General features: G+C 47.9%; 1 protein-coding gene across 3 annotated transcripts in view; it reads right to left on the bottom strand.

The window, feature by feature from the left end:
- Positions 1–26,843, bottom strand: part of wake (ankyrin repeat and fibronectin type III domain containing protein wide awake) — a 423,547-nt gene that overhangs the window by 381,601 nt on the left and 15,103 nt on the right. The window contains exon 1 of one of the 3 annotated variants that reach the window (XM_077633881.1): positions 7,948–8,181. The exons of the other annotated variants lie outside the window; for them this stretch is intronic. Coding sequence (XP_077490007.1) covers positions 7,948–8,063 — 116 coding nt within the window. The 5' untranslated portion in view covers positions 8,064–8,181. Of the gene's footprint in view, positions 1–7,947; positions 8,182–26,843 lie in introns of those variants that run through there. 3 annotated transcript variants of the gene reach the window in all.

Consider the following 26,843-nt stretch of genomic DNA (forward strand, 5'->3'; position numbering starts at 1 on the left):
CATATATTGATTGTTATAGCAAAATCATACAACATAAGAAAAAAATAGCGTTCATGGGCTATCCCGTTGAAAAAATGATTTTGTCCAGAATTACCCGCCGCGGTGGCTCAGTGGTTAGGGCGCTCGACTACTGATCCGGAGTTCCCGGGTTCGAACCCGACCGCGGCGGCTGCGTTTTTATGGAGGAAAAACGCTAAGGCGCCCGTGTGCTGTGCGATGTCAGTGCACGTTAAAGATCCCCAGGTGGCCGAAATTATGCCGGAGCCCTCCACTACGGCACCTATTTCTCTTCTTTCACTCCCTCCTTCATCCCTTCCCTTACGGCGCGGTTCAGGTGTCCAACGATATATGAGACAGATACTGCGCCATTTCCTTTCCCCAAAAGCCAATTATTATTATTATTATGTCCAGAATTGCTGGGTGCGCAAGCACCGCGGCTGGTTTGCAGGAAACCACAAAAAACTCCGACTAGTCCAAGACAGTGCGTATTCAGCAGTGTAATAGAGTTGATTCTCGTTATAACGAAGTTGAAGGGGCCTGGCGAGTACTTCGTTACATCCGTAGCTTCGTTATAGCCGGTGTTTACCGATCTTCCTAGGGTAATCGTCATTCCTTCGTTATATCCATTATTTCGTTATAAACCATTTCGAATAACGACGTTCCACTGTTATCGGATACTTGGAAGCTCCTGAAGCTTCCTTCCGAGGCAGGTGCTTCTAAGTTTCCGATACAGTCGAACCTCGTTATGACAAAACTGTTTATAAAGAACTAATGGATATAAAGAAGGAATGACTATTCCATTAGAATACCGAGTCGAAACTCGTCATAGCGAAAAGGCATGTAAAAAAACATCGTGTTTATAACGAAGGAATGACGATTCGCCTTAGAAGACCGCGCTTCCAAGAAGAATCGTCATTATTTAGTTATATCCATTATTTCGTTAAACAGTTTCCTTATAACGAGGTTCGACCGCATCGGCGACTTAGAAGTTCCTGCAGCTTCCTTCCGAGGAGGCAGCTTCTACAGCGCTGCACGCAACTAGCCAAAGGGACGGCAGCACGGCAAGCGAATACCGACGGCGAGTCCTCGTGCGTAGTGCAGCCGCAGCCGTAGCAGTAGGCGTGGCAGCACGCTAGAGTAACGACGAATAAACGATTCGCTAATCGAGGGCACTGCGGGTGGCTCCCATGCGGTGGCATCGGTGGCGTGGTGGGGAATGCATATGCATCGCGTGAGACGCACGCAAACCGTAAACGCATGTGGCAGCTAGGGACGGATTATCGGCCGCATCGGTAAAGAGACGCCGCGAGAAGAGTATGTGCACGGGTGCGTGGCGTCGGTGCGATAAGCGCTGCCGCATGCAGCAGTGCAATTCTACTTAGCATCCGGGCTTTCTGTGAGCCGGTAGGCAGCCACGCAAAATGTGGGATGGGGAAATAGCTAGACAGGGTGTTTACCCCCGTCGGACACGCTATCGCGCGGCTCAAGACGCGGGTCTTGGCTCCGGAAGGAACGACACAAAGGCGAGCAGCCCGCCAGGCTGCGTCGCGCAGGGGAGATGTAAACAATCCTCCATCCATTCGTCCATTCTCTCTATCATTCGCTGACTCTTTCATTCCTTCAATAAACGAATCATAAGTTGAATCGTTTTTTATTTCATTCTTTTATTAATTCATTTTCTCTTCCATTCCTTCGTTCGCTCACTGATCTGTCCATTCATTCAGTCATTCATCCTTCACTCCTCCCTTTTTTCATACAGTGATTCGTTCACTGAAACTTCAGTAATTTATTTAGGACGCTTACCCAGCCATACACTTATTCAATGGTGCATTAATTTATTCACTCATTCATTAAGCAGATTATTCATTGGATGGTGCAAGTACAGAACATGTGTCCAAAGGGGACCACAATCTTTAGGTGTCCAACCGCGTTTATTGCAAAGCTCACTGGCAAGCCGACGGCCCTGACCTTTACCACTTGATCACACCTTTCCTGAAGGCCCTCTATAGGTGAGGAACGCTGCCCATAGAAAAGTACAGCACCCCACGCACAGTGGTTACATGAGCCTCTTAGGATCAACGCAAGCTTCTGCAAGTGAGCTACATCCAGCTGTGTATATCATGCCAACTAGGGCGCAGTGCAACGGGAATGTCGTAAAATCGGAGAGAGAGAGGGGGAGGGGGGGGCGGAATTTCGGCGAAGACATCCAAGGTCAAGGAACACTCCCTCGGAAAGCGCCAGAGGTAGCTATAGGTCTGCAGCAGGCTAGTTTCCAACGAAGGAGACAGCGCGTTCGTGCTATAGGACAGCAGAATTGCGGCCCATAGCTGTGCATTCGCGCCGCAATCACGTCCAGCAATCGCTGACGTCACTATGTTTTACAGCTAGAGCTGTTAAAGGAACTGTGAAAAGACAGGGGCTTAGTCCCCTACCGTTTGGTGACCCGGACATGATCATACGGGGAGGAAGGGTCGGGCGTCTTCAAAACGTCGTCAAACTCGTCCATTACCTCCGGGGAGAGAGTCAACACGACGTGGGGATGCTTCACTCGTTGTGAAGTGATGCGCCGAAAATCGAACACAGCCTCCACTTGCGCGAACCATACGGCCGGATTATGAGGCCAAAATATGACGGCAGCTGAGCGTGGACGCTGGCGACGTCCTCCACAGCTGGTGTATGAGCCGGGACCTGGGGCCTGGCCACCGCAAAGGTGGCGGCGTTATCCGCGTCTGCGGAGCCATCGAGGATGCTGACGTAACATCGCACCATGCTCATTGGCCAGCATGCAGTGATGTCACGCATAATATCGCTGCAATGCATGATGGCAACGAGCCACGTTTAGTGGTCTGAACACAGCGGCATCACTACCGACACCACGGTGGCAGAGAAGCAGACAAACAATAAATAATAAACGATATGATACTGATCACGGCAGACAGTTATCGCAACCCGCTGCGGTGGCTCAGTGGTTAGGGTGCTCGACTACTGATCCGGAGTTCCCGGGTTCGAACCCGACCGCGGCGGCTGCGTTTTTATGGAGGAAAAACGCTAAGGCGCCCGTGTGCTTTGCGATGTCAGTGCACGTTAAAGATCCCCAGGTGGTCGAAATTATTCCGGAGTCCTCCACTACGGCACCTCTTTCTTCTTTCACTCCCTCCTTTATCCCTTCCCCTACGGCGGAGTTCAGGTGTCCAACGATATATGAGACAGATACTGCGCCATTTCCTTTCCCCCAAAAACCAATTATTATTATTATTATTATTATTAGACAGTTATCGCTGAATCTCGCGCTACACAGCAGAAACCGCCCTGTGAGGGTTGGTTGTTCGGTTTTTGAGGAAAGGAAATGGCGCAGTATCTGTCTCATATATCGTTGGACATCTGAACCACGCCGTAAGGGAAGGGTAAAGCAGGGAGTAAAAGAAGAAAGGAAGAGAGATGTGCCGTAGTGGAGGGCTCCGGAATAATTTCGACCACCTGGGGATCTTCAACGTGCACTGACATCACACAGCACACGAGCGCCTTAGCGTTTTGCCTCCATAAAAACGCAGCTGCCGCGGTCGGGTTAGAACCCGCCCTGTGAGGGTTTTTTTTTTTTGCTGAAAAAAAGAGAAAAAAGCCCTGTGAGGGTTTTTCTCTCTTTTTTTCAGGAATTCAGCGAAATACCTACGGCACCCCTGAAAATCCAAACCTCCGGTGAGGGGGCGGAGGAGAGAGAGCAAGGCGCGAAGTCACCTTCCACACATATGGGAGCTCACAAGGGCGTCCCAAACCACCAATTGCAAAGATAAAAAGAAAACCAAATGGTCTGGAAAGTTCTGACCGATGCTGTATGCTTTGAACAGAAAGTAAGACAAAGTTTCGGAGAACTTTTCCTTTGCCACGCCGCCGCCTTCGCTTCGGCGAGCAGCACACCGCATACCACGAGTCCCCAAGAGTTCGCAGCCTTCGTCAGCACGTCGTCAGTCCGCCAGTAAAAAAGACAAGGAACCCCCAACGGCGCGGTTCGAAAGTGCTTTCGAAATTCGTTCGGCTGAACGCGCGAAAGAGAGAGCTCCGATGCATACAAGTGAAGCTTCAAAGGAACGAGCTTGAAATTTTCATTCAAAGATCGTTCCAAAGCCAAGCCAGCTAAGTGACGGCCACATTTCTGCCCCTACGCTTAATGTCCGATCAGCGAGGTCACCGCGCTGTAAAAAAAAAAGGAGGGAGGGGGGGGTCGTTGCTGCCAAAGCACACTGAACACGCCGGGGTGTGGAAATGTGTTACAGGGAAGCTGTCGATCGAGCACATTAGACTGTTTAGAACTCTCAATTAAAGAACACCTCGTACTTCTAAAGAGGATCATAGTATTGCTGTTACTGTTTTCCAGTCGTCTAGTCGCACATAGCCTCACTGAAAGATTCTGGATTTGACCTTTTCCATAGAAGTTCTGACCACCCATCGTCTTTTAAACGTACCCTCCAATGCACACGACTCATTCAAATAAGTACACACATGAAAAGAAGCACGGTGGTGTACGTGTCATTACTGTATACATTAGTAGGTAGTACCCCTTTCACTATCCTTTCTTACTATTCATCTAGTCTTCGTCTTTTTTCTTATATTCTACCCTATCCTCTTAAATTCAACCGGATAAAAATTTGGTATCTAAGTAATGTGTGTGTGTGTGTGTGTGTGTGTGTGTGTGTGTGTGTGTGTGTGTGTGTGTGTGTGTGTGTGTGTGTGTGTGTGTGTGTGTGTGTGTGTGTGTGTGTGTGTGTGTGTGTGTGTGTGTGTGTGTGTGTGTGTGTGTGTGTGTGTGTGTGTGTGTGTGTGTGTGTGTGTGTGTGTGTGTGTGTGTGTGTGTGTGTGTGTGTGTGTGTGTGTGTGTGTGTGTGTGTGTGTGTGTGTGTGTGTGTGTGTGTGTGTGTGTGTGTGTGTGTGTGTGTGTGTGTGTGTGTGTGTGTGTGTGTGTGTGTGTGTGTGTGTGTGTGTGTGTGTGTGTGTGTGTGTGTGTGTGTGTGTGTGTGTGTGTGTGTGTGTGTGTGTGTGTGTGTGTGTGTGTGTGTGTGTGTGTGTGTGTGTGTGTGTGTGTGTGTGTGTGTGTGTGTGTGTGTGTGTGTGTGTGTGTGTGTGTGTGTGTGTGTGTGTGTGTGTGTGTGTGTGTGTGTGTGTGTGTGTGTGTGTGTGTGTGTGTGTGTGTGTGTGTGTGTGTGTGTGTGTGTGTGTGTGTGTGTGTGTGTGTGTGTGTGTGTGTGTGTGTGTGTGTGTGTGTGTGTGTGTGTGTGTGTGTGTGTGTGTGTGTGTGTGTGTGTGTGTGTGTGTGTGTGTGTGTGTGTGTGTGTGTGTGTGTGTGTGTGTGTGTGTGTGTGTGTGTGTGTGTGTGTGTGTGTGTGTGTGTGTGTGTGTGTGTGTGTGTGTGTGTGTGTGTGTGTGTGTGTGTGTGTGTGTGTGTGTGTGTGTGTGTGTGTGTGTGTGTGTGTGTGTGTGTGTGTGTGTGTGTGTGTGTGTGTGTGTGTGTGTGTGTGTGTGTGTGTGTGTGTGTGTGTGTGTGTGTGTGTGTGTGTGTGTGTGTGTGTGTGTGTGTGTGTGTGTGTGTGTGTGTGTGTGTGTGTGTGTGTGTGTGTGTGTGTGTGTGTGTGTGTGTGTGTGTGTGTGTGTGTGTGTGTGTGTGTGTGTGTGTGTGTGTGTGTGTGTGTGTGTGTGTGTGTATCGCAGTTCCCGTGGCCAGCGGTCTTTCAACTTTAATTTCATAAAAAAAATCACAACTGCAGCAAGTAAGCTGCCAGTGAAAATCAAGCAAGAAAAACATACCCGAAAATAAAAAAGCGATAACGCGTAGTTTGCGCAAACAATATGAAACGCAGTTAACCAGCATGTAATCAGCGTTCGGCGCAAAGTCGCCACTGGGCGAGCCCCGGTAACTAGTTCCGCCACCATTACACCCCGCAATGGTTATTTCTCCGACAGGAAGTGTAATACTGCAGTAACACAACGACGCGCCCAACATTCGAACCTGCTGTACAGGACACCCGACTACAATCACTATAAGAGAAACTGTTCATGGCGAACAATGCAACTGTGTTTCGGGTAAACGTTAGAGTTTCTAGTTTACGCAAGCATAGCGTTTGCGTAAACATAACGACAGCACAAAACGCAACGAGCAGTTTCTCAGCCTGAGTCCCACAGGCAATACACTACAGCATCCCGCGGCCTGTAGAACACAAGAAAACATGCACGCCGCATAACATCTGCTTTTATGGCGAACAGTGAAGTGAATAACAGTGCCTGAAGCGCACTAATATAATCGAGCTAGAGATTACTTCAGTTCACCACCGCTGAAAGCTTCTGCGTTCCATTGGCCGTTTATGAAGAGCTCCAGGTTCGCAAATTCAAACTCTCGTCTTGTTAGCTTCAACACGATCTTTAACTTCTTTTATTGTCTTGATAGGACCGTTTGACTGTGACCATACAACTGTTGAAAATGACCGTGAGCCGAATATTAGGCAGATCTCCGCTGCCACAAAGATTACCGGTAGATACAGCTCTTAATAGAATCCGAATCAGTGCTACGGTTATAAATATTGATTCCAACTGGATATTGATTTGACGAGTAACGATGTCCCACATATTCCAAATTATCAATACAATCAGAGTGAAATTCAATATATTGACGAAAGCAATTGAGAGAGAGAGAGGTCTCGTCGTCTCGTCCGATGATTTCGGTGCCGCAGAGTAATGCATCTAAGAAATAAATTGATTAAATTTCTTAAAGAGCAAAGTTCATTAAAAACACGCAGCACAAAATGCGCTAAGAATAACGGCGGCAGGCGCAGACTTTCATTACCAACCACAGGGCGACCGGGATCGGCACTTTCCTTGATGTTGCCAAACAAGCCTAACTACAGCGGTGAGCCGAGGAGACGAAAATTTCTCCTAAGACAGGACAACTGCAGTACATTCCGCGTACATCCCGCGGAATATATGTCTAAAAGTTAAAATTTTACGCTGTTCCAATTATCTACAGCAGCAGCTATAGACAATACAGTTTTTCTTCTCTGAAAATGACGTTCTCACTATCATATCTAAACAGTCTCATCTATCTGCTTTCTCTCTACAGTGGACATCACATTTAAGGCACGCCTAAAATTAACATCTCACTAACATATCTAAAAGATCTAAGGCGGTAATCACGTATACGTAATTTTTTATCCGAAGACTGGGCACATCAACCCCGTGCAGTTGCATCTGATGCGTCCTTTCTGAAACATACCCAACAATTCTGGACAAAAGCATGTTTGATCGGGAAATTGTTTACGGACGCAATTTTTTCATATACTGTAAAACTGCGCTATAACAATCAATATATCCGCAGATCTCCATGGTACAGGCTTTCACCTTTTTGCTAATAACGTTTGCTATTAACCGTAGAAACTTAAAAAGAAACATTTTGCTACACATCGAAAGAATGGGCTATTGCGTTCAACATTTCCATAACAGTACCTCACAATTTTCCGATATTCAAAATTATTGCCCAAGAAGGTTGGACATACATGGATTCTGATTGTCATGTCCAACATTCTTGGTAAGGTACTGTTATGGTAAGGTACTGTTATGGAAGTATTGAAGGTAATGGTCCATTTTTCTTCCGATGTGAAGCAAAATCTTTCTTTTATAGTGTCTCCACCGCTCGCATAGAGCAGTTAAGACTGCCATAGAAAATCAATGGGAAATGTTAATAGTAAAAAAAAAAAGCATTCAAACCTGCCGCCGGGTGATCTGCGGATATATATTCATTGTTATAGTGAAATCTTAGAATATATGAAAAAAATTTCGCTCATAAACTATTTCAAGAATTATTTTGTCCAGAATTGTTCGTTACGAGTGCGCAAGCTCAGTAAGCGCGGTGATATCGGCCAAGCAAATCAAAAACCTCTCACGGAATGCGTCGCAAGCGCCGGTTACCTTTTCGCCTTCTTCTTGTGGAATGCCCGCTTCAAGCGGATGAGTAAGAAGGCTGCCTTGTCCAGGGTCAAGGTGCTGGACTTCGGCTCCGGCGGAGCTGGCGGTGCGGACCACATGGCGACCAGTTGAGATATCCTGCCGGGGTGTACTCCGAGAGGTCCGCGCTTGGAACGCCCACTGGAACCAACCAAGAAGGCCTATGCGGCCGATATATCCCGAGGAACCGCGCACCAAACTCAAAACAGTCGCGATGTGGTTTCGAAGACAGCTGTCAGGTCTTTTTCCGTGATGCGCCCACAAAGCGTTGGAACAGTCGTCCCTTTGTCTTTCTTCTCTGTTTTTGTATTCGTGGCGGGTGGAACTGCTTTCGTTCAAACTGTGCTTTGATGCCTATATCGGCAGCACGGCAACAAAAGGTCCAGAGTTCCAGAGTAGACTTGTCCACCGACGCCGAAGACAGGACTGGTGAAGATTACTCCGTACCGAACACTTGTGCGAGGACGGTCTCCACAGAAACTTGTACGAGGGCTCCGACGTTTAAGTCGCATTCAACTACGTTGCGGATGGGGCGGTGGAGCTTGGCACTCGGTTCAGAAGCCCTTCGTCATTCGGTTGCTGACGCGTGTAAATGCTCCAGCGTATATCAGTTAGACGCTACAACTTATCCGTTCACGCCTGCACCTGACGCGATCCCGCTGAGCAAATGAAAGCCCTCAGAGATTTCTCCAGTGGCAAAGGTGCGAAGTTATCTTCCTAAACGGTCGGTGTTCCGAGACTTTGTCCCCTCATTTGTGTCCGCAAGGAACGAGGTCAAGGAAGTTCCTGCAGCGACGACAATCAAGGAATGGTGAAGCGTTGACTTGAACGGGCAAAATTGCTCACACTTCTGTGGAGAACTGCGCCCGCCAAACGATCTACGACCACTGTTTACCCAAGAGACACCCACAGAGTCACCACATCGGATAAACAAACTAAACACAGCCCGAAATTGGAGGATTGTTGCCAAACTGCACGGCTTTTAACAAATCAATCGATCAAGCACGAATTTCTACACACCAACTGTTAAGGCAACCGTGGATCAATAATTACGAATAGTGAGACAGGCTAAGGGTTGCCCCAGCGTAGGTTTAAGAGTAGCCAACGTGACGGTTCCGGAATGTTCGCTCAACTCACTGACGAAAAAGTCAGCACACTGCCTTTGCACTAGTGAAACATGACTACCCGCGAATGAACACTTATCTTAACCGCGCCTGCCAGCTACAGTCTTACTTTGATGGTTCACCACGACGCAGGGTGAACCTAAAGAGTTTGTTCATAAGCATTGAACACACTACCTTCAGTGAACACACTACCTTCAGTAAAAAGAAGAAAAAAGGATCCAAGTTTATTCGCGAGAAACTGGACGTCCCCGAGAATTCAGAGTTGATTCGAAGACAGTGAGCATGAAATTAGAGGAAATTTCTGCAGCCACATCAAACAGGCCAAAATGGAAATTAGAACCGCCTTTTGATTTTTTTTTTCAGACTTAAATACTCCGTTCCAGCTTTTGCCCAGGTCACGGGCGGCTGAGTAATGTTGAAGCAAATTCCAGATTTACTGGAAACACAACCTACGGCCAATTCCTGACAGCATGCACAGTAGCTAGAATTTTCCAAGATTCGCTCCGCAGAGAACGCCGGACACTTTAGAGCTGACGTTATTGACGATCTCTTCACAGAAGCACGTCTCTTTAAAGAAAAAGTTTAGATAACACGTATAGCTTAGTGATTCGTATGGAGGAGTAATTACCACAATTCTCTATATGAAGGAACGTCATCGACGGCACAAAGAACGCACCGAAGAGCTGGTAAATATAGCAACTTCGAAATATCTAGCCGCCAGGCTGTATTGGAACTAAGACATGACAGAAAAAAGCGGTATAGATCTGAAAGCGGTGGGATGTGCCAAATCAAATTCGGCCGTCCAATTTACTTTTTCAGACTTCGCTCACAACCCGAGGCTTAAACGTGTCTTTGAAGAACGGACTGAACATCGGCCTCTTATTGAGAAGAAAAAAAAAAGTCACAGGTAAAAGTTTTAAGCTCAGCTAGTGTCTAGCTAAAAATTGACGACAGATGCCAAAGCTGCTTTAATTAAACCAAGGTAACGCTCTGTACATCACTCGCTTTTTGTTAGAAAACCTCACTGAATAGATCGACTCAGGCTCGTGAAGTCAAGCCTTTGAATGACCTCTGCGCCGTAAGGTCGTGTATCAAAATGCTACCCAGACACGAAAGTGGATCAACAAGTCACAGGAAAAGATCATTCATCGCCGCATAAACCGGTGTATTCTGAGCCAGAAACGGAAGGAAGCACTTTTGCCGATCATGAGCCACCATCTGCGCGGCAAGCACTTGTTCTACAACCTGCGTCCGAGAAAACTGTGAAGCCCATGCAGAGAACGTTGCAACTATGCGACAAGCAGAGGTACTAAGGACGTCACGACATTAACATTCCCACCTATAGTGAACTGCTTTCAACCGTGATTAAATGCCCGCTAAAATCTGACGTCACCAATTCCTCTCAGACCTTCTTGTACGCTGCCTTCCACAACTTTCACTCAATCACCATGTACAACACTAAAACTACACAGACTTCGAAAGGAGTCGATACGGAGCCGAGTCACGAAGACCACGGTATTCGGCGGTAAAGACCTCGTCTTCACATAGGCTAAAAAACCCGCCGCCGAAAGCAACGTGTTTGGTTTACGTGGCGGTGTGGTTCACTTACAACACACTCGACCCCCCTTTTTTTTTTTTTGCACAAGCGACGACAGACGTCTTCCAGGTATCCAAACGAGCGCGCGTTGCAAGCTTTCGCGAGTAAAGCCGCAAGGGTATCAATAAAACAACCAAAAACGACGTTAACTACGCACTGGGACCCCCACAACAACACTGCGCCAGCGAATAAGCCGGTCTGTACGACGACTCAAACGAACCTCAAGTGTACCAGGGTGTCTGTATGCACAGTCCTCAACATTCGTTTCCTCTTCATGAACGGGATTTCAACAGCCGTTATGTGACCGCTGGTGGATTTCGTAACGCGACAGCTAGCTATACGAGCGATAAAACGAGTACTCCAAAGTTGAGAACCTCAAGAGCAGATCCCGTACAACGCTGACGACTGTTATTACTCCGAGTAGAAGGCTTTGCTTTGTCTGTTTTTTTCTTCTGTCAAGGGCATTAGACAAAAAAAGGTCGCTGTCTTCTCTCTCGCAGTTTGATAGAAAATGGGACGCGAAAAATTACAGGCACCGTCACATCTTCTCAAGCCGACCAGCGCACTTGCCTTGACGAGCAAAGCCAGGGGCGGAGATGACACGCAACGAGTGTGCCACGGAGAGGGTGCTAACCGTCACCCACTTAACTTGGTCCCGGGGGCATACCGCCCAAAATCAACGTGTTGTGCGCCGACACCGCAGCACATCGTCGTATTTTCAACGTACTCAACGCCCTAACAACAAACTTGTCGTCAGGCTTTTGACTTCAGATGCACTTTCAAAGCCTTTCGCCCAGAAACGAACACGTCGCCCCAGAGAGTACGACAAATGCTTATCGCTGACGCGTCGATGTTCTTGCGAATTTCTCTCGAGACCACGATGTATGCGCGTCACCAGCTCCGATGCACTCTCGGATCTTCTCGCTCAGAAAGAGACACCCGGCGACTAGAAATGGGGCGCTGTTGCACCGATGTACCTGGCACCTATACACCCAGTACAGACGTTCCAGGCACCGATGTTCGCGACGCCGATGTTCCCGACACAGATGTTCCCGCCACAGACGTTCCCGACACCGATGTTCCCAAAAAGCGATGTTCAAGAATGTCGATGTTACCGACGCTGATGTTCCTGTTCCCAACGCCGACGTTCCTGCCAACTTTCCCCGACCACGACGCCTGGACGTCGCTAAGCAGACGGCCTAACCACGGACACAAGTCACGAGAGCGCTCTTGGGGCCGAGATTGGAGCAGCAGCGATCGCATCGGAGGCTACCGGCGACGTCACGCACCTTGGCGCGCTGGACGCAGCCGCCGGGCCCGGTCGTCGTCTTCGGGGCGCGAGGGGGCACCGGCCCGGGAGCCTGACCGACAGCCTGACCGCCGCCTCCGCCGCCGTCGACAGACACCGGGAAAGTTCGCGGCCGCCGCCAGCTGATCACGCGCTGGGGCTAGCCCACCGCGGCGCCGGGAGGCGGGGCTCGGACCTGGGGCTCGCACCCTTCTCTCCCCTTCCTCTCTCTCCGCGTCGCCCTTTCCTCCTCCGCCGCCGACGGTGCCTCGAGTCGAAGGAAGCGAGCGCCACCTAGGCACCGGCAGCGGCATTCGCGGCGGATAGCACGTGCGGGGCAAGCACCAGCGGGTGCCCTAACCGTGCGAAGACTGGAGCGGACGTGCTCGAAACGCCACCGGAGAGGGACAGGCAGCACCGTAAACTAGTATTTTCCTTTTTTTTATGGGGGGGGGGGGGGAGAGATTAGCGCGTGGGAGGTATTTTGTTTTTTTCGGAGAAAATAATTCCGCCGTACTGAGTCGAAACCAAACCCCAAATGCCTGCATTCACCTGCTCACCAAAGAGAATTTATCCCATGAGGCGACATGTTAGGATGTTAGGAGCCGGGCAGTGGACATGCTGTGCCGCCTACGGCTATGTACTCTAGCCATCCCTACAAGTGAGGAGATTCATCGTACCGCTATTACTATTTAATTGTTCTTCACCTATGGGCAAAAGCGAAATAAAAAGCGACTCCTTCCTGGAGGAGGGGTGGAGGTGGGTGGGGATAAGCACGGCTAACGCTTGACACGGGAACCATCGGCATCAAGAACGTCACAGCAATGGAGCTCGAACTGCACAAGGACTGAACCACCAACAAGTGTGATTCGTAGCGATTGTAACTATCATAAAGCATGGCGACACTGAGGGAAGAGGACGTGGTAGAGATATCTCCCTTCGTTTCTGCTTCCGCTTTTCAAATTTTCAAGTCTTGCGCCATGGCACGAGCTCTATCGCTTTCAATTCGCGCTTGTGGCAAAGACGCTAGACGTTGTATCTAGAGACTGCACGTAGAGATCGCACAAGAAGGCGAAGGGAAGGGTAAAAGGTCACGCTGGTTCACTGCGCACCTGCGTCACCCATGATATCATCAGTTTAAGCAGGAAAGAAATCGCAGCCAAGGGGAACAGCAGGAACCAGAATCCAGTTTGTGCGCGCTATTTGTTGCACAAACAAAGCGGCCACCCAGTTTCAGGTGTTAAATGCCTTCACCTGAGTGCTGACCTCAAAGAACTCGCTTGCACTTTAATAATGGACACAACACGCATTCGCGTTCTTAGTGTGCACGTGCGAAAGTACGTGTGCGCGTTTATGTATGTGCATGCATAATTAAAAAATGGATGTGAAAGCGGCTTCCACAGTAGTATTACCGATAAATACACGCATTCCAATGTGAAGCATTTACCGATCGACATTTCTGTTTAGGTTCGGCCTTTTTTTAAGGCTTGACAAATACTGGGATACGAATTAAACGTGCATGCACAAATAAATGTCTCGTTAAGCGGTGTTTATTATCCTCAACCGCATGCATCCGTGCACGTAGGCGTGGAACTGTAATATTAAGTGTGCGTATCGTGTCAACACTTGTGCCTGGCTATATTTCCGACCCCAGTCATCCTCATTATGTGCCCTCAAAGCAATACTTATGTGTACATACATGACATATATGTATATTCGATCACTCCTGTCCTCTATATCCCATCTACACCTCCTCTCCCTCTTCCCCGGTGCAGGGTAGCCAATCATTCGGAGCACTCTTGTGCTTAACCTACCCTTTTTCTACTTCCCTCTCTCAGCATAAACAGATAGCAAATTCCCATTATCAGTGTCAGGAAAGATTCGTAACCTTATTTAGTTCCTTCATTCTGCACTATCGTTGCCTACTGCGCCAGCATAAGGTTTCCCATAAATGTGGCGCACTCCTCGCATTTTGAAGAGCGTTCACAAGAAACGCGGAGACGTCCACTCCGTGGCACAACATCACTCCCACGTTCTCGCGCCGGGGCGCCGGCACAGCGGCCCGCGGAGCGACGTTTATTTATCCGTCGGCTGATCAAATCTGCGAAGCAACGTTCCGCAGCCACCGCCGATGGGGAAGGCAATCGCCCAAGACTCTTTTCCAGCTCCGCGTTCATGCACTGCAGCCATAAAGTTTTCGAGAGAGTATGGCGGCGGCGGACGGGAGGACGGGGGGAGGGGGTGGTGTTGCGCCGGGGTTTTGGCTCGCTCGCGAACTCCACCGCATTTACATCGGCGGGCGCAAAACAAAAAAAAAAGGAAAGTGAAACAAAGAAGCGAAAGGCGCCCCCGGGCATGCGACTCTGCGAAGGACCTCTTTCGAAACTGAGCATGAGCGCTATATATCGCTCGAACGCGGTGGCATCTAGCTCACGCCGCGATTCAAGTTGTGTGTAGCGTGTCTCGCTGTACACACCCGGTGCGAGGGTATATATAAGGACGGTTGCTAACCGGAGCGAGTTTTGCAGTGACGGAACCGGTGGCTCGCCAATCCTGGGTTCCAGGCGTCCCCTTGCAAGATACAGGACTTACGCACATCGCGGTGTGCATCTGCTGGGACATTGCTGGGGGAGTTGCGAACGGAGCCCAGCAGCGATCATGATAAATAACGGTAGTTGCGTCGCGAGCTCCTTGGCTGGACATCGCATAGACATCGCATGAGCATTGCATGGTCATCGCATAAATTTTCCATGGATATCTCACGGACACTGGATGGACATTGGTGGTACCAATGACAGCACACAGACATCGCATGAACATCGCATAGTCATGGTAAGGACATCGCATAAATAATTCATGGATATCTCGTGGACATCGGATGGACATTGATCGTGATAATGACAGTTGAATCATCGCACAAACTTTCCATGGATATCTCATGGATACTGGATGGTAATTGATCGTCACAATGACATCTGAATTGCTGACTTTTTCTGGGCGGCCCACAGACTTCGCATAAGTATTCCATGGATATCTCATGGACATCTGACGGATAATGATCGTGATGACAGCTCAGTTGTGGACTCCTTTTCTGGGCAGTGCAGAGACATAGGATGAGCAGCGCATGGTCGTGTCATAAAAATCCCATGTATATTCGATGAATATGTCATGGACATTATGTGAACATCGCCAAGAAACAGTGCTCGCAAAGTCGACAACATGCGCAAAATAAGGCACCGGTGCTGCGAATGTGAGTCGCCAACTAGGATGGAAACTGCGTGTCGATAAGACAAGTGTATGCACTTTGCAAAAAGGAGAGTCCTTCCCCTGATTTAATACATCTTGCAATTACGTGGCTTAATTAAAAATCTTACAGCCAAGCACGTAATACCGAACACCCCTCACTTCCTTCAACACTGGACTTGGGGCGTCCATACTGCACAATATCAACATCATTTTGATAGTGCAGCGTAAAGGCCTGGAGCCTAAGGACTTTCAAGCGTTCCCCAGTTAACCCTATTCCACGATAGGAAACTGAGGTTCATCGCTAATCCGAAGAAGACCTAGCCTCAATCCACGCTCAGCGCTCCCAAACCTTACATGTTTATGACCTTACGTACAGTCGGCAGCAAAGGTTTAAGGGATGCCTGTGCTCAGCAACAAATTTACTGCAGCGCCGCCTCGCGACGAAGTCTTTTTGCATTGATACCGGCAGATGAAGCATGCATGTCCCCTCAATGGATTCAGGCGATCAGATTATGTAGCCGCACCGAAACAAATTTTCACACTCTGGCCGCATAAACTTTTGCTGTCGCATGTACTCGGCCCTCGTAAAAGCACTGAAATTCAGGACGAACTTTGGTCTCAAACATTTTAACCCACTACATCTTTCGGAAACGTAGGTATAAGCACAGGCAAATTAATACAAGACTGCGCTCCTGCGAGAGAAAGTACAAATGATAAGCACTTTAAATTTAGTGTATACGTCAGAAGAGGTGCTTGCTCATCCCGTTCTTACACAATTTGTCTTTTTTATTACTATTTCCAAGTGCCTCTAATGCCTGTACTGTAAATGCCCAGTTTGCTATCGGAAGGGCAGGCCTCAGAGAGCCCAGATTTTTGCGTATTTCCAAAGTATAATTAAATGTACTGACACTTACTCCAAACAAACCCCGTCGACGACGAACTAAGCTGCTCACCCCGGATTAACCACTCTGTAACCACCACTGTAGAAGTAAAGTGCGTGGTTATATCGGCGTTAGCATTGTGTAACTATAAAAACCTGGGAACACGCACTTTCCTATCACAAACCGGACATCAACTTTACTCTGTGTTTGCAGGGACGGTGACACGGATTCTAAGCGCATTAAAAACGAGCAAACGCGGTACACAACCGCTATTGTTCTAAAAAAATAAAAAATAAACGCGTGCGAAAGTTTTTTATGTCTCTCTTCCTTCGAAGGCCTCGGAGTTTTCAATCTCGAGCATGTTTCCAGCTTGATCTCATATTACGTGAGGCAAGCAGCTCTCGAGGCCCTGCCAGTCTTCGCAACATGAGTGAGAGAGAGGTATTCTTTTGCAACCGCTGTAATTAGATTCTTCTCCGGGGAGGCAATCTCATCTCCAGCGACGCTGGTTCCGAAAGATGTAAAAGCCGAAAATGCAGGTGCAGAAATGTTTATCCACAGCGAAACATTTACTGCTGCGAATATCTACAGCTTCTCCGGCACTAGACTGTAGCGAGGCTAAAATGGGACAAAAAAAAAATAGGCAAATTCTTCTCTGTCACTCAAATGAAACTGAAGTCTCTTACTTGCGTACAGAGAAACCCGGCGCTCTGAAGAATGGTCGGTTCAAACCAAAACCTGATTCGCGCAGCAATTTTTAGGAAAAACGCTAAGGCGCCCGTGTGCTGTGCGATGTCAGTGCACGTTAAACATCATTCTCAGGTAGTCGAAATTATTCCGGAGCCCTCCACTACGGCACTTCTCTTTTCCTTTCTTCTTTCACTCCCTTCTTTATTCCTTCCCTTGCGGCGCGGTTCAGGTGTCCAACGATATATGAGACAGATACTGCGCCATTTCCTTTCCCCAAAAACCAATTATTATTATTATTATTATTATTATTATTATTATTATTATTATTATTATTATTATTATTATTATTATTATTATTATTATTATTATTATTATTATTATTATTATTATTATTGCGTGGGAAGCGAACCAATGAAATTTCGACACGAAAAACCGGAGCATTCGCTCAGCTTTCACTTATCCATCTCCTGTGGCACATTTCAAATGCAATTGCGTTTCATTCGGAGAAGCAGGTATCAGCGCAACGGCTCCCTTCTGCGCTAAATGACGTTTTTGCGAAGAACCACAAATTCCGACCATCTCTGATTCTTCAATGTCCACGGACATCGCACAGAACGAAGGACGCCCGTGTGGTGTGCGATGCCTCTGCATCTTAAAGAACCCCACGTGGTATAAATTAAAGCCAAGAGCTCCACTAAACTACGGTGTTTCGCTCTCTTCTATTTCCACTTCTTCCTTGGTACTTTCACCCAAGATGCAGTTTAGGTGTCCATCTTAACTGGGAAACTTAATTACAGTGCCTTTCATTACCTAAAAATTTGCATTGTTTGAGGAGACCTAGAGAGTGGGTTTACTTTGAGAAGAAAACTGGCGCAGCGGATTCTAAAAATGCGGCTTCATGTTTATAGTTACGTGACAATTAAAATCACCTGAAGTATAAAGAGAAACCTCATATTCTACGTATCGTGCCACCAGCATGATAATGGGAGGAGGAGTAGGAGGAGGAGGAAAAAATTGGAGGGGGCACTTAAGCTCCGCCTTAAGCGTGTGACGTGATGCCGTAATGGTTTAATTCAGATACAAGCAGAAGGTCATTCTCAACACTACACTGGTAGATCCCTGGGAGTCCTCATACCCCTCCTGGTACAGTGGTGCAGTGGTTAAGCGATTCGCCACTGCCCTGCGATGGCAGGTGCTCCCAGCAGTGGGCCTTGTGTGGCGCAGGTTGCTCTTCCCGTGTGACCAATCACCACCTGCCACGGTGGGCAGTTTTCCCACCATCAGGTGGGCAGGTTGTGATGACATCGCAAGGTCACGCGACCTAGGTGTCCTACCTGCCTCCCAGGTTGGTCTCCGGGAACCACTTGCCAGAGAAATGCCCTTGATATTTCGCTCAAAAAACCGACAACGCCGACAGCAAAGTTTCTCGAGAACAGAGCCTCTAACGCTATGGCGTTACAACTTTATTTCAGACCAGCACTAAGGCCCAGTGAAGAAGAGCACTTTCCCTTGCAAAGCCCACTGACGATCTGCCGAGCCCGACTGGAGCCAAGCACTCCAGGATGAAACAGGAGGGCAAAGGAAATGTGGAGAGGTAAGAGGCGGAGGAAGTGGTGGTGGTGGTTAACTTCATCCTGTAAAGAGCTTCGCGCTCCCTGAAATGGGAGGGGCCCTTAGCTCCAAGGCTCATACGGACTTAGCTGCGTCAGCACGGCTACCATTGCCCTATCAGACAGAGAGCTGGGCTATTTACGCATGCGTAAATGGTTACCTTGGATCGGATAGCATATACCTATATATTCATAGAACTTTCACGATATAAATTGTTGCAAGTTCAGCGGTCCTTCTTGTCTCGTCCTCGGTCGTCGCATTGTAAATTGAAAATAACCAGTCACAAAAGAGAAGGGACAAAAAATAAAGAGAAGGCGTGAACACTCCTTCTCTTGTCTTTTGTGACTGGTTATTTTCAATTTACAATGCACCAACTGGCCCGCATTTCAACCCTTCTGCTCGTTCGTCACCTTTTCGCGCTGCTGTCATTTTGCATAAGAAAGGAAAGGCGCGATAACTGACTCATCCTACTCATTATTGGCGCAGATGGTCCCAGCGAAAGCCCAAAGCGGAGGGGAAAACCCTGCATAAGCGGAGAAGCACCTCGACGCATACTGGGAACGTGATCGGTGCTGAGAATGGCTCCAACACTTGAAAGATAAAACCGACCGCGTTGGCGGGTTGCAGAGTCAGCACTTCTTCCCACATTACCCCACAAAATCTCCACTTTACGAAGACTCTATCGCAAGTCCTGCCACCCACAGTCATCCCACGCGCGGCACCAGACGTCTTGTTTAGTACCCGGATGCCCACTCTCCCCTAAATCTTCCCTTCCCCCAACCCCATCCTATCCCTACTTGCGCACCATCTGAGGAAGAGGTTCGGGGAAATTGTGAAGAAAGCACCACCGTAAAGTACGCGAGCGTACTAGCGTACACGTAAGCGAAAATTGCACTACTGCTGATTGGCCGCGGCCGTCAGCCGTGCCACTGTGGCTGTCCTTACGACCACTGCGTAGAACATACCCTACAGCGGCAACAGGCTACGGGCGACTAAACAGAAAAACAAATACAAAAACCAAATTCATGGGCAACAAACCGTGGCAATCCGGGGAGTAAGCCACGCACAAGCGCCATCTAGTGGCCGCCGCTGCGTCTAACAACACGGCCACGCACAAACCCCCGGCGCTCCGTTCAGGCCTAGCAGGGAATCACTTTGCCGCACCGAAGAGCATTTATTTGCTCTTACGTATAACACACTCGTACGTTACGCCCGCGAGAGAGCGGCACCAGGGGATAAGACGCCACCAGCGTTCCAAATTTAGGCCGGCCGTTTGAGGCCGTAACAATAAAGACACCACTGTCCAGCGTCTGCCCACGCAAGCTCTAAAATTTCGCCCACGTGGACGAGAAAAAAGCAAGGGACGGCGCGAAATGCATAACTTCTGGCCCGATGCTCTTTCCTCCTCTTCGGTGGGAAGTCCGGTCATAAATAAAATAAAAAGGAAGGACTCAGCTGAAGGAAAGAACGCCAAACTTGCTGAATGTGCAGCGCTATAGAACGGGCCCAAGCCCTGTGTATCTATAGATGTCCGGGCTTGCCCTGGTGTCTGTGTGCAACGCTTCGTAATTTCGAATTGGTGTCAGGCATACATATACAAGTATACACGCCAAATAAGGATCGTAACGTCCGCCCAGAAAAGAACAGGATAAAAAGAAGAAATTCCGAAACCGGCCAAAAGAATTGGGTCGTTGTTATTTGTCAAGTGCACTCCGAATAAAAGAGAAACGCATCGCCGCCGCTTGCGCAAGTTGCCTCGGCGTCGCCGATGTAACGTGAGGCGCTGTCGAAGCGGGCGTTAGTAAATCTTGCGCCGAAGGCTGCGCGAAAAGAAAGGCCTCTCAAGTGACGTCACCGTCGTGACGTCGTCTTAGTCATCGAGATGAATGGAAAGCAGCGCTCAATCAATGCCCCGCAAGATCCAATACACGCGGCATATGCGATGCAGCCCGAAGAAGTAAAACAAAAAAAAAACAGTTATCGATATTATCATAACTCCTCGAAAGGCGCGTCCATCTCGAGTTCAGAAATGCAGTCGCTCGCAACTTCCAGCCTCCGCTCGATCACTCGAATCGGGAGCTATCCGAGTGGCTGAGAAATCGCCGCACTCATTGACTTGTATAAGGTTGGAGGAATTGGCTTCACATTATAAGCAAGAATATGCTTATACGAGAGTACGAAAGGGAGTAACCTGGGTCATCAAGCGCACTCTCTTTCATAAGAAGGAATACGCTAGAAGACAGGTTACGCCCTTTTGCTCCTGTTTCCAGTGTATCAACCAGATATAGAGAGACAAAGAGGTTGATTTACAAGGAAAAGCGTAGAGGTAGGCTTCAGCGATGATTACAAAGCCAGCTACTCTGCGTTGCAAAAGCGGATAGGTAGACTTAGGAGGTAGGTAGGTGGTGGGGGGGGGGGGGGGGGGGGGGGGAGGTGAGGTGAAGAGAAGAAAGAGGGTCATTATGGGTGACGATGTAGACTATAGGAGAGATGCGAATATATACAAGCACGTAAGGAGTGCGCCTGCCTGTGTTGTACAGAAGCCAAGAAGCGCCCACATTGGATGGAGAGCTTTCGAAGTCTCTGACGAAGCACCCAGTACAAGTTCCTCCGAAAGTGGAAAGACGCGACAAAAAAAAAAAAAAAAGGTCGAAGGATTCCACCTTGACGCCTCTAAAAGCAAAACCTGGCACTTGCTATCACTGTTCTTGTGTTGTACAATAAAGCCTGGTGTTCCCACTCCTAACTACCCTTTTGCACTGGGAACTTTAGCAACGTACTCTTTGTTTCCTTCAAGATCACCATCATGACCCTACCTACGCTCACTGCAGGGTAAAGGCCTCTTCCATAAACTTCCAATCACTCCTGTCCTGCGACCGCTTTGAGCACCTTATACACGCAGACTTCTTCATCTAATCTACCTTCCTCACATTCTGCCGCCTCCTGCTATGCTTGCTTTCGCTTGAAATCCATTCCGTTACCCTTAAGGACCGTCGGTTATCTTGCCTTCGCATTATACGTGCCCTGCTCATGACTATTTCATCTTCTTGCCTTCCACTAGGAAATGATTAACTGCATGGCGCTTGTCCCCTGACCCACACTGATATCTATTCCTGTCTCTTAAAGTCACACCTATCATATTCCAACCCACATCTCGCTGCGCTGTGCTGATCTTAATTTCAAGCCTTTTCGATAACCTCCATATTTCTGCGTCATAAGTGAGCACTTGCCAGATACAGCTTTCGTGCGGTCAGATGTTTAGGGGAATCCCTCAAGCTGTTGTAGATTTGTAACAAGGGAGTAATTACTCATTGGCATCCACCCAAGCGCAGCTATACGGCTATAAAGGAAATATATACAGCTGCCACAGAAACCTCGTAGCCAAAGAAGAATTCGTCCTGGCCCGGGGTTCGAACCCGGGACCGCCGCTTCCGCGGAGTGCTTACTTCCTTATTACAGCTCTTGTATACTTTCGCCTTGCGGCATACTGCTAGTCTGTTATTCAAAACCTTAGGGTACACATCCAATACCTCGCTCCATATACCGCCCTCCATGCAAAGTTATTACGTTCCGATTTCTATATTTGTGTACAAAGTGTTAACAATAACATGTGTTTCTTTCTTTTTGACCTTGTCACATGCTTCATGTGCATTTTTGTACGGTGATGATTGTTATATCCAGTTGTATGTGTACCGTCTACATGCATTTCGTAACCGCTGCTGTTGCGCCCAGTGGGGCCAGGGCCTCGTCAGGAGACTAATCACCTCATTTTGTCCTGCCCCACAAGCAGTAGCATGTATAGCCCATCCAATAAATAAATAAATATATCCTGCCTTCCTTTTCTTCCTACCGTCCCTCATGTCCTTCGCTTACGCAGTCCTAATCCCGTCATCCCTACGCCCGCTGCGCCCTCAAACTTCGGCAAGAGGAATCCCCACAGCCACCGCATCGCACAGCGAACGCCAAAACACGCCGGGGTTAAACGTGACGCTATACGCAAATCGAAAAGACAGACGCCATCTCTTATCGAGGTTCCACCTCCATCAAGCACAGAGGTTAGCAGAGACCAACTTCCCTAATAAATATCCGTCATGATTAAGCAAGAACCAAAGTGCATTGGCGAGCGGGCACAGGGAAAGAAATTATAACTGGCGGCCGAATGCACGCTCCTAACCTGCGGAGCCGCCATACGAAAAAAAAAAAAGACAGCCAAGGAGGCAGAAATGAATATGTATACACACACGGGGCGTCAGAGTTGCCCATAGATTATTAGCGTGACGTCAGAGTTCGTTGGCATATCACTTTATATATATATATACACATACATAAACGCAGACATAGCTGCCCTGTCGAGAGCGGTTATTTCTGGCCGAGTATATAGCGGCCCGGATAGGAAGGCGCTCTTCCGAGCGCCAGCATTCTCCAAATGCGAGTTCGGCAAAAAAAGCTCACGGAGAGCACGCATTATTGGACCTGTCGGCTGGCAGCAGCTGCTTACGAAATGCGACAACTGCGAACTAACTCCCCAGTGCGTGTCGCAAGCGCAGTGCTGTAGGCATACGTGCTAAAGCTATGCAAGCGTGCAAATGCGTCGGAAAGGGTGTCGCAAATGCTAACTGCACAAGCGCATGCTTTAAGCGCGATATTAGTGTTCCCTGTTTATTTAAACACGTACACGCGCGCATAAAAACATACCGACAGAAAGTGGAGGTGCACTAAGGCGTGCGTTGTCTTCAGTGGGTATAAATTCGGACGAATGCGAATTTAATATTGAGGACTCTTTGCCAACTTGCAAGGAATGTTCCGACGACGGGCGGGGTAACACGTTTTCGGATCACGTTCACTAAAGTGTGTTTGCTGTATGTGCGTGCCCGTCTTTGTGAGTGTGCGTTGTAGAAGGAAGGCTAGTGCAACTGAGTGTGCGCCCTTTACTGTGCCCATAACGCCCTCCTTTTTCCACCGATAAAAGTGGCACAGCAGCGCCCGTGTGCCCTAACACTATACACTCTAAATAGAAAGGATGCAAGAGGGAGTAATCTCTCCTCCGGCCACTCCATTTTATAAACGGGAGTGAGCTAGAGGAGAGTTTACTCCTTTTTTGCTCCCGTATAGGGGTATTCTTGTTTATAGTGTACTGCGCCTTTTCTATCCTGCTCTAATATCTGCTTCTGCGTGGGCTTAAGCCTGCATTCCCTTACAGAAATGGTCTGTTGTCTTCCTATATAGATATTTCTTTTTGTCTATTCATAGTCTATACACTGTCTATAGACAAAAGCCTACTAAAAGTGTATGGTCATATATCTATAGATTGTCTATAGACTATATATAGGGTTTGTATTGCCTATAGACTGTTCTCTAGGGTTCGTTTATAGAGTCTATATAGAATTTATAGACAGAAGTCTATGGTAGGTCTATAGACTGTCTAAAGAAATTTTTGTCAGGGCAGTATTCCATAAACAAATAAACTGCCTCGCCATTAGCGCGACTTTGCGCTCCTATTGGAATCCACGAATTTGCAGAGCCTTCCAACCGCGACCGACTTACTCGCCCCAAACTCTAGTGCCTATAACTGCTTCTCGCCAGTGAAAAGTCGTGTAACAGTATTTCTGTGCATGTTTATAAAAATTCCCCAAGCAATCAAAACTTCCCAGAAATTTTACGGAAGGTCTCCCGTAGAGCTCTCGCACTAATAAAATGATGATAAAAACCTTGGTGCACCGGGCGACTAACCGGCATGGCGCGCGCCGTTTCGATAAAGGCTGGCGAGACTGTAAGATGACAAACAGCGAGACAGGTAGGTTTTCTTCAGGCGTCTACGTTGGCATAAAACTTTTCCTCAAAAAGCTTTGCATCAAAAAACGCCACTATGTACGGTGATTGGCACGACCGCTTGGAATTCAGCTATGAGACTACAGTCGGATACAACTCAAGGACGAAGCAGCTTCTCCCCGTCCAAGGATCTCCTTTCCAGCCAATGGCGTCGGCCGATTCTCATGAACTTGCTAGCGTGACAATGCAGGAAGTGGCGTGACAATAAGCGGAAGGGACGATCCCCGATCGTGGAGAAAGGGAACTATCCTCTTTCATCTGCCACTCCTTGCACTGTCACGTAAACAGGCTCATGAGAATCGCCCGACGCCATTGGCTGGAAGCGGGTCCTTTGACGGGGAAGAGCCGCTTTGTTCTTGAGTTGTGTCCGACTATAGTTAACTGACCGAAACAACGCAGTGCTCGGGATTCTTATGTCAAAATAAATTATCTTCACATCTTATGCATACTCATTATGTTATGGAAAGAAAGCGAACTGTGAAAAAAAAACTAGCTTCTTTTTGTATCAAATTTCGCTTTCTCCTCGTACACGTGGCAACCCGTAGCGGAGGCTGAGGGTCTGTGGCGTGTGGCTACTGAACATGAGGTTCTGGGTTTGACCCCGGACGTGGCGGTGACGTTTAGAGGGAAACGAAATTCGAAAACGCCCACGTAGTGAGATTTTAGTACACGCTGGGAACTCCACGAGGCGAAAATCAATCCTTTCGATGCAGCGTCTCCTATAGCTTGCATGTTGCTTCGGCAAGCAAAAATAAATTACAATTCATTCATTCATTCAGTACATCCACAGGGTCACTGGCATTACAGAGAGTAGTAGCTACAATGGAGAAAAAATACGGTTCTGAAAAGTAACACGAATTCAAAGCGAAACATAAATGTTCCCCGTCAGACAATGTTAGCTCATAGCCAGCAATTCTGGACTAAAGCATTTTTTAACGGGAAAGAGCTGATGAGCGCAATTTTTTCGTATATTACGAGATTTCACTATAACAATCAATATATCCGAAGGTCTCCCGTCAACAGGCTTGCATCTTTTTTTGCTATTAACGTTTTCCTCATCGTCAAAAACGTTCCCTTTTGGTCTTCTAGGCCGGTCTTAACTGCTCAATGCGGGCGATGGAAAAACTAAAAAAGAAATATTTTGCTACGCATCAAAGGAATGGACCATTACCTTCGATATTTCGATAACATTGCTTTACAATGTTCCAATATTCAGAATTTTTTACCCAAAAACGCTGTACATGATGTTCGCGGTGTCAACCATCAAACCGTTTTACACGCCGGTTATAAAGGACCTTCTGGAAGAAACGCATTAAAAGCAGCTTGCGGATCTTGTCTCAGCCTCAGTAAAAGAAGAGGAACTTGTTTTGAAGCAAACGAGGTTTTACTTATTTCTTTTTAATTATGCTCTAAAAACTGCCTCTATCGTCTTAATATCGGCAGAGCGAATAACAACACCTCGTGAACGCGCGTAAAATGGGGCCATTAAATTCACACACTGAACCCCTCTGAGACAAAGGCCCGAGCGCGGAAACTCTACTATAAAAATTGTTTCGCGAACTGCAACGGCATACTGCGAACACTGATCGTCCTTACGACTCAGTCAAGGTTGATATCTGTGAGATCCCAAAGGGGACCTTTCCGGCAAGCCTTGCATAAGCCTTCCGCTTTAAAGCAGGCGTATTTTATATGAAGTTACAACGGTGATGAAAAAGACAGCAAAGATCAAACACTGCGAATTCAGAAAATACGGCCCACCAGTGATGGGCTCGACAAACGGCCTTCCGAACGAGTTTCGTAGAAGCAGAGGGTGAACTGGTGCAGTTAGTAGGCGTTTCTTTGCTCCTTAGATATTTCCTTTTGTTTGCTCTTTGCGTTTTACTTTGTGTTCGTTTTATTTTTGTTGCTTTAAAGATATAAACGCGTTTCCTGAATTAGTCCACTTCGCTGCAAAGCACCCCGTCCTTGGAACAAAGCCACCTCTACAGGCGGCGGCAGGAAGCTTTAGCTCAGGCGGCCCGTTTTTCGCCTATCCTCTGCTCAAACACCACAGAGGTGACGCAAGGCGTCAGGCGCTGGGCATTTTATGAGTCTTCGTCTCCGAAAAAAAAACGAAGAAACACCGGGTTATTCGTTTTTTTTTTTCAGTTTCGCTAGGACTGTGACGAAACCCGCCTAAATCTCGAGATCAGACTGCAGAAAGCCACCTGCAGACTCTTCTGTTTTTCTCTTCTTTCCAAAACAAAAATATATAAGAAGAAAAGGCGGAAGGGGTGAAATCACGGAGTGAAACGGAGCAAGCTGCGTTCTTTTATGAAATTATTTTTAGTCATTTCCGTTTAGAGTGCTCTTTCCTGCTCACCCCACGTTCCTTGCCGCTCGGGTCTACCTGGGAATCATTTGCTGTAGGGAGCGCAGAGGTATAAAGTCATCACAGTCGGTTGTGCTAATCATCTGCGACGCCATCGCGATACCGCCAAGATCGTTTACACAAAACGACAGACGAAATCAACGACTGGATGCTTTTTAGCAGGCATAAAGTATTGCTAACAGAGAATACTTCGTACTTCTACAGGCACTCCGATTTTAAAAAC

Source organism: Amblyomma americanum, chromosome 8 (genome assembly GCF_052857255.1).
Source record: "Amblyomma americanum isolate KBUSLIRL-KWMA chromosome 8, ASM5285725v1, whole genome shotgun sequence".
In the NCBI taxonomy this organism is placed as follows: Eukaryota; Metazoa; Arthropoda; class Arachnida; order Ixodida; family Ixodidae; genus Amblyomma; species Amblyomma americanum.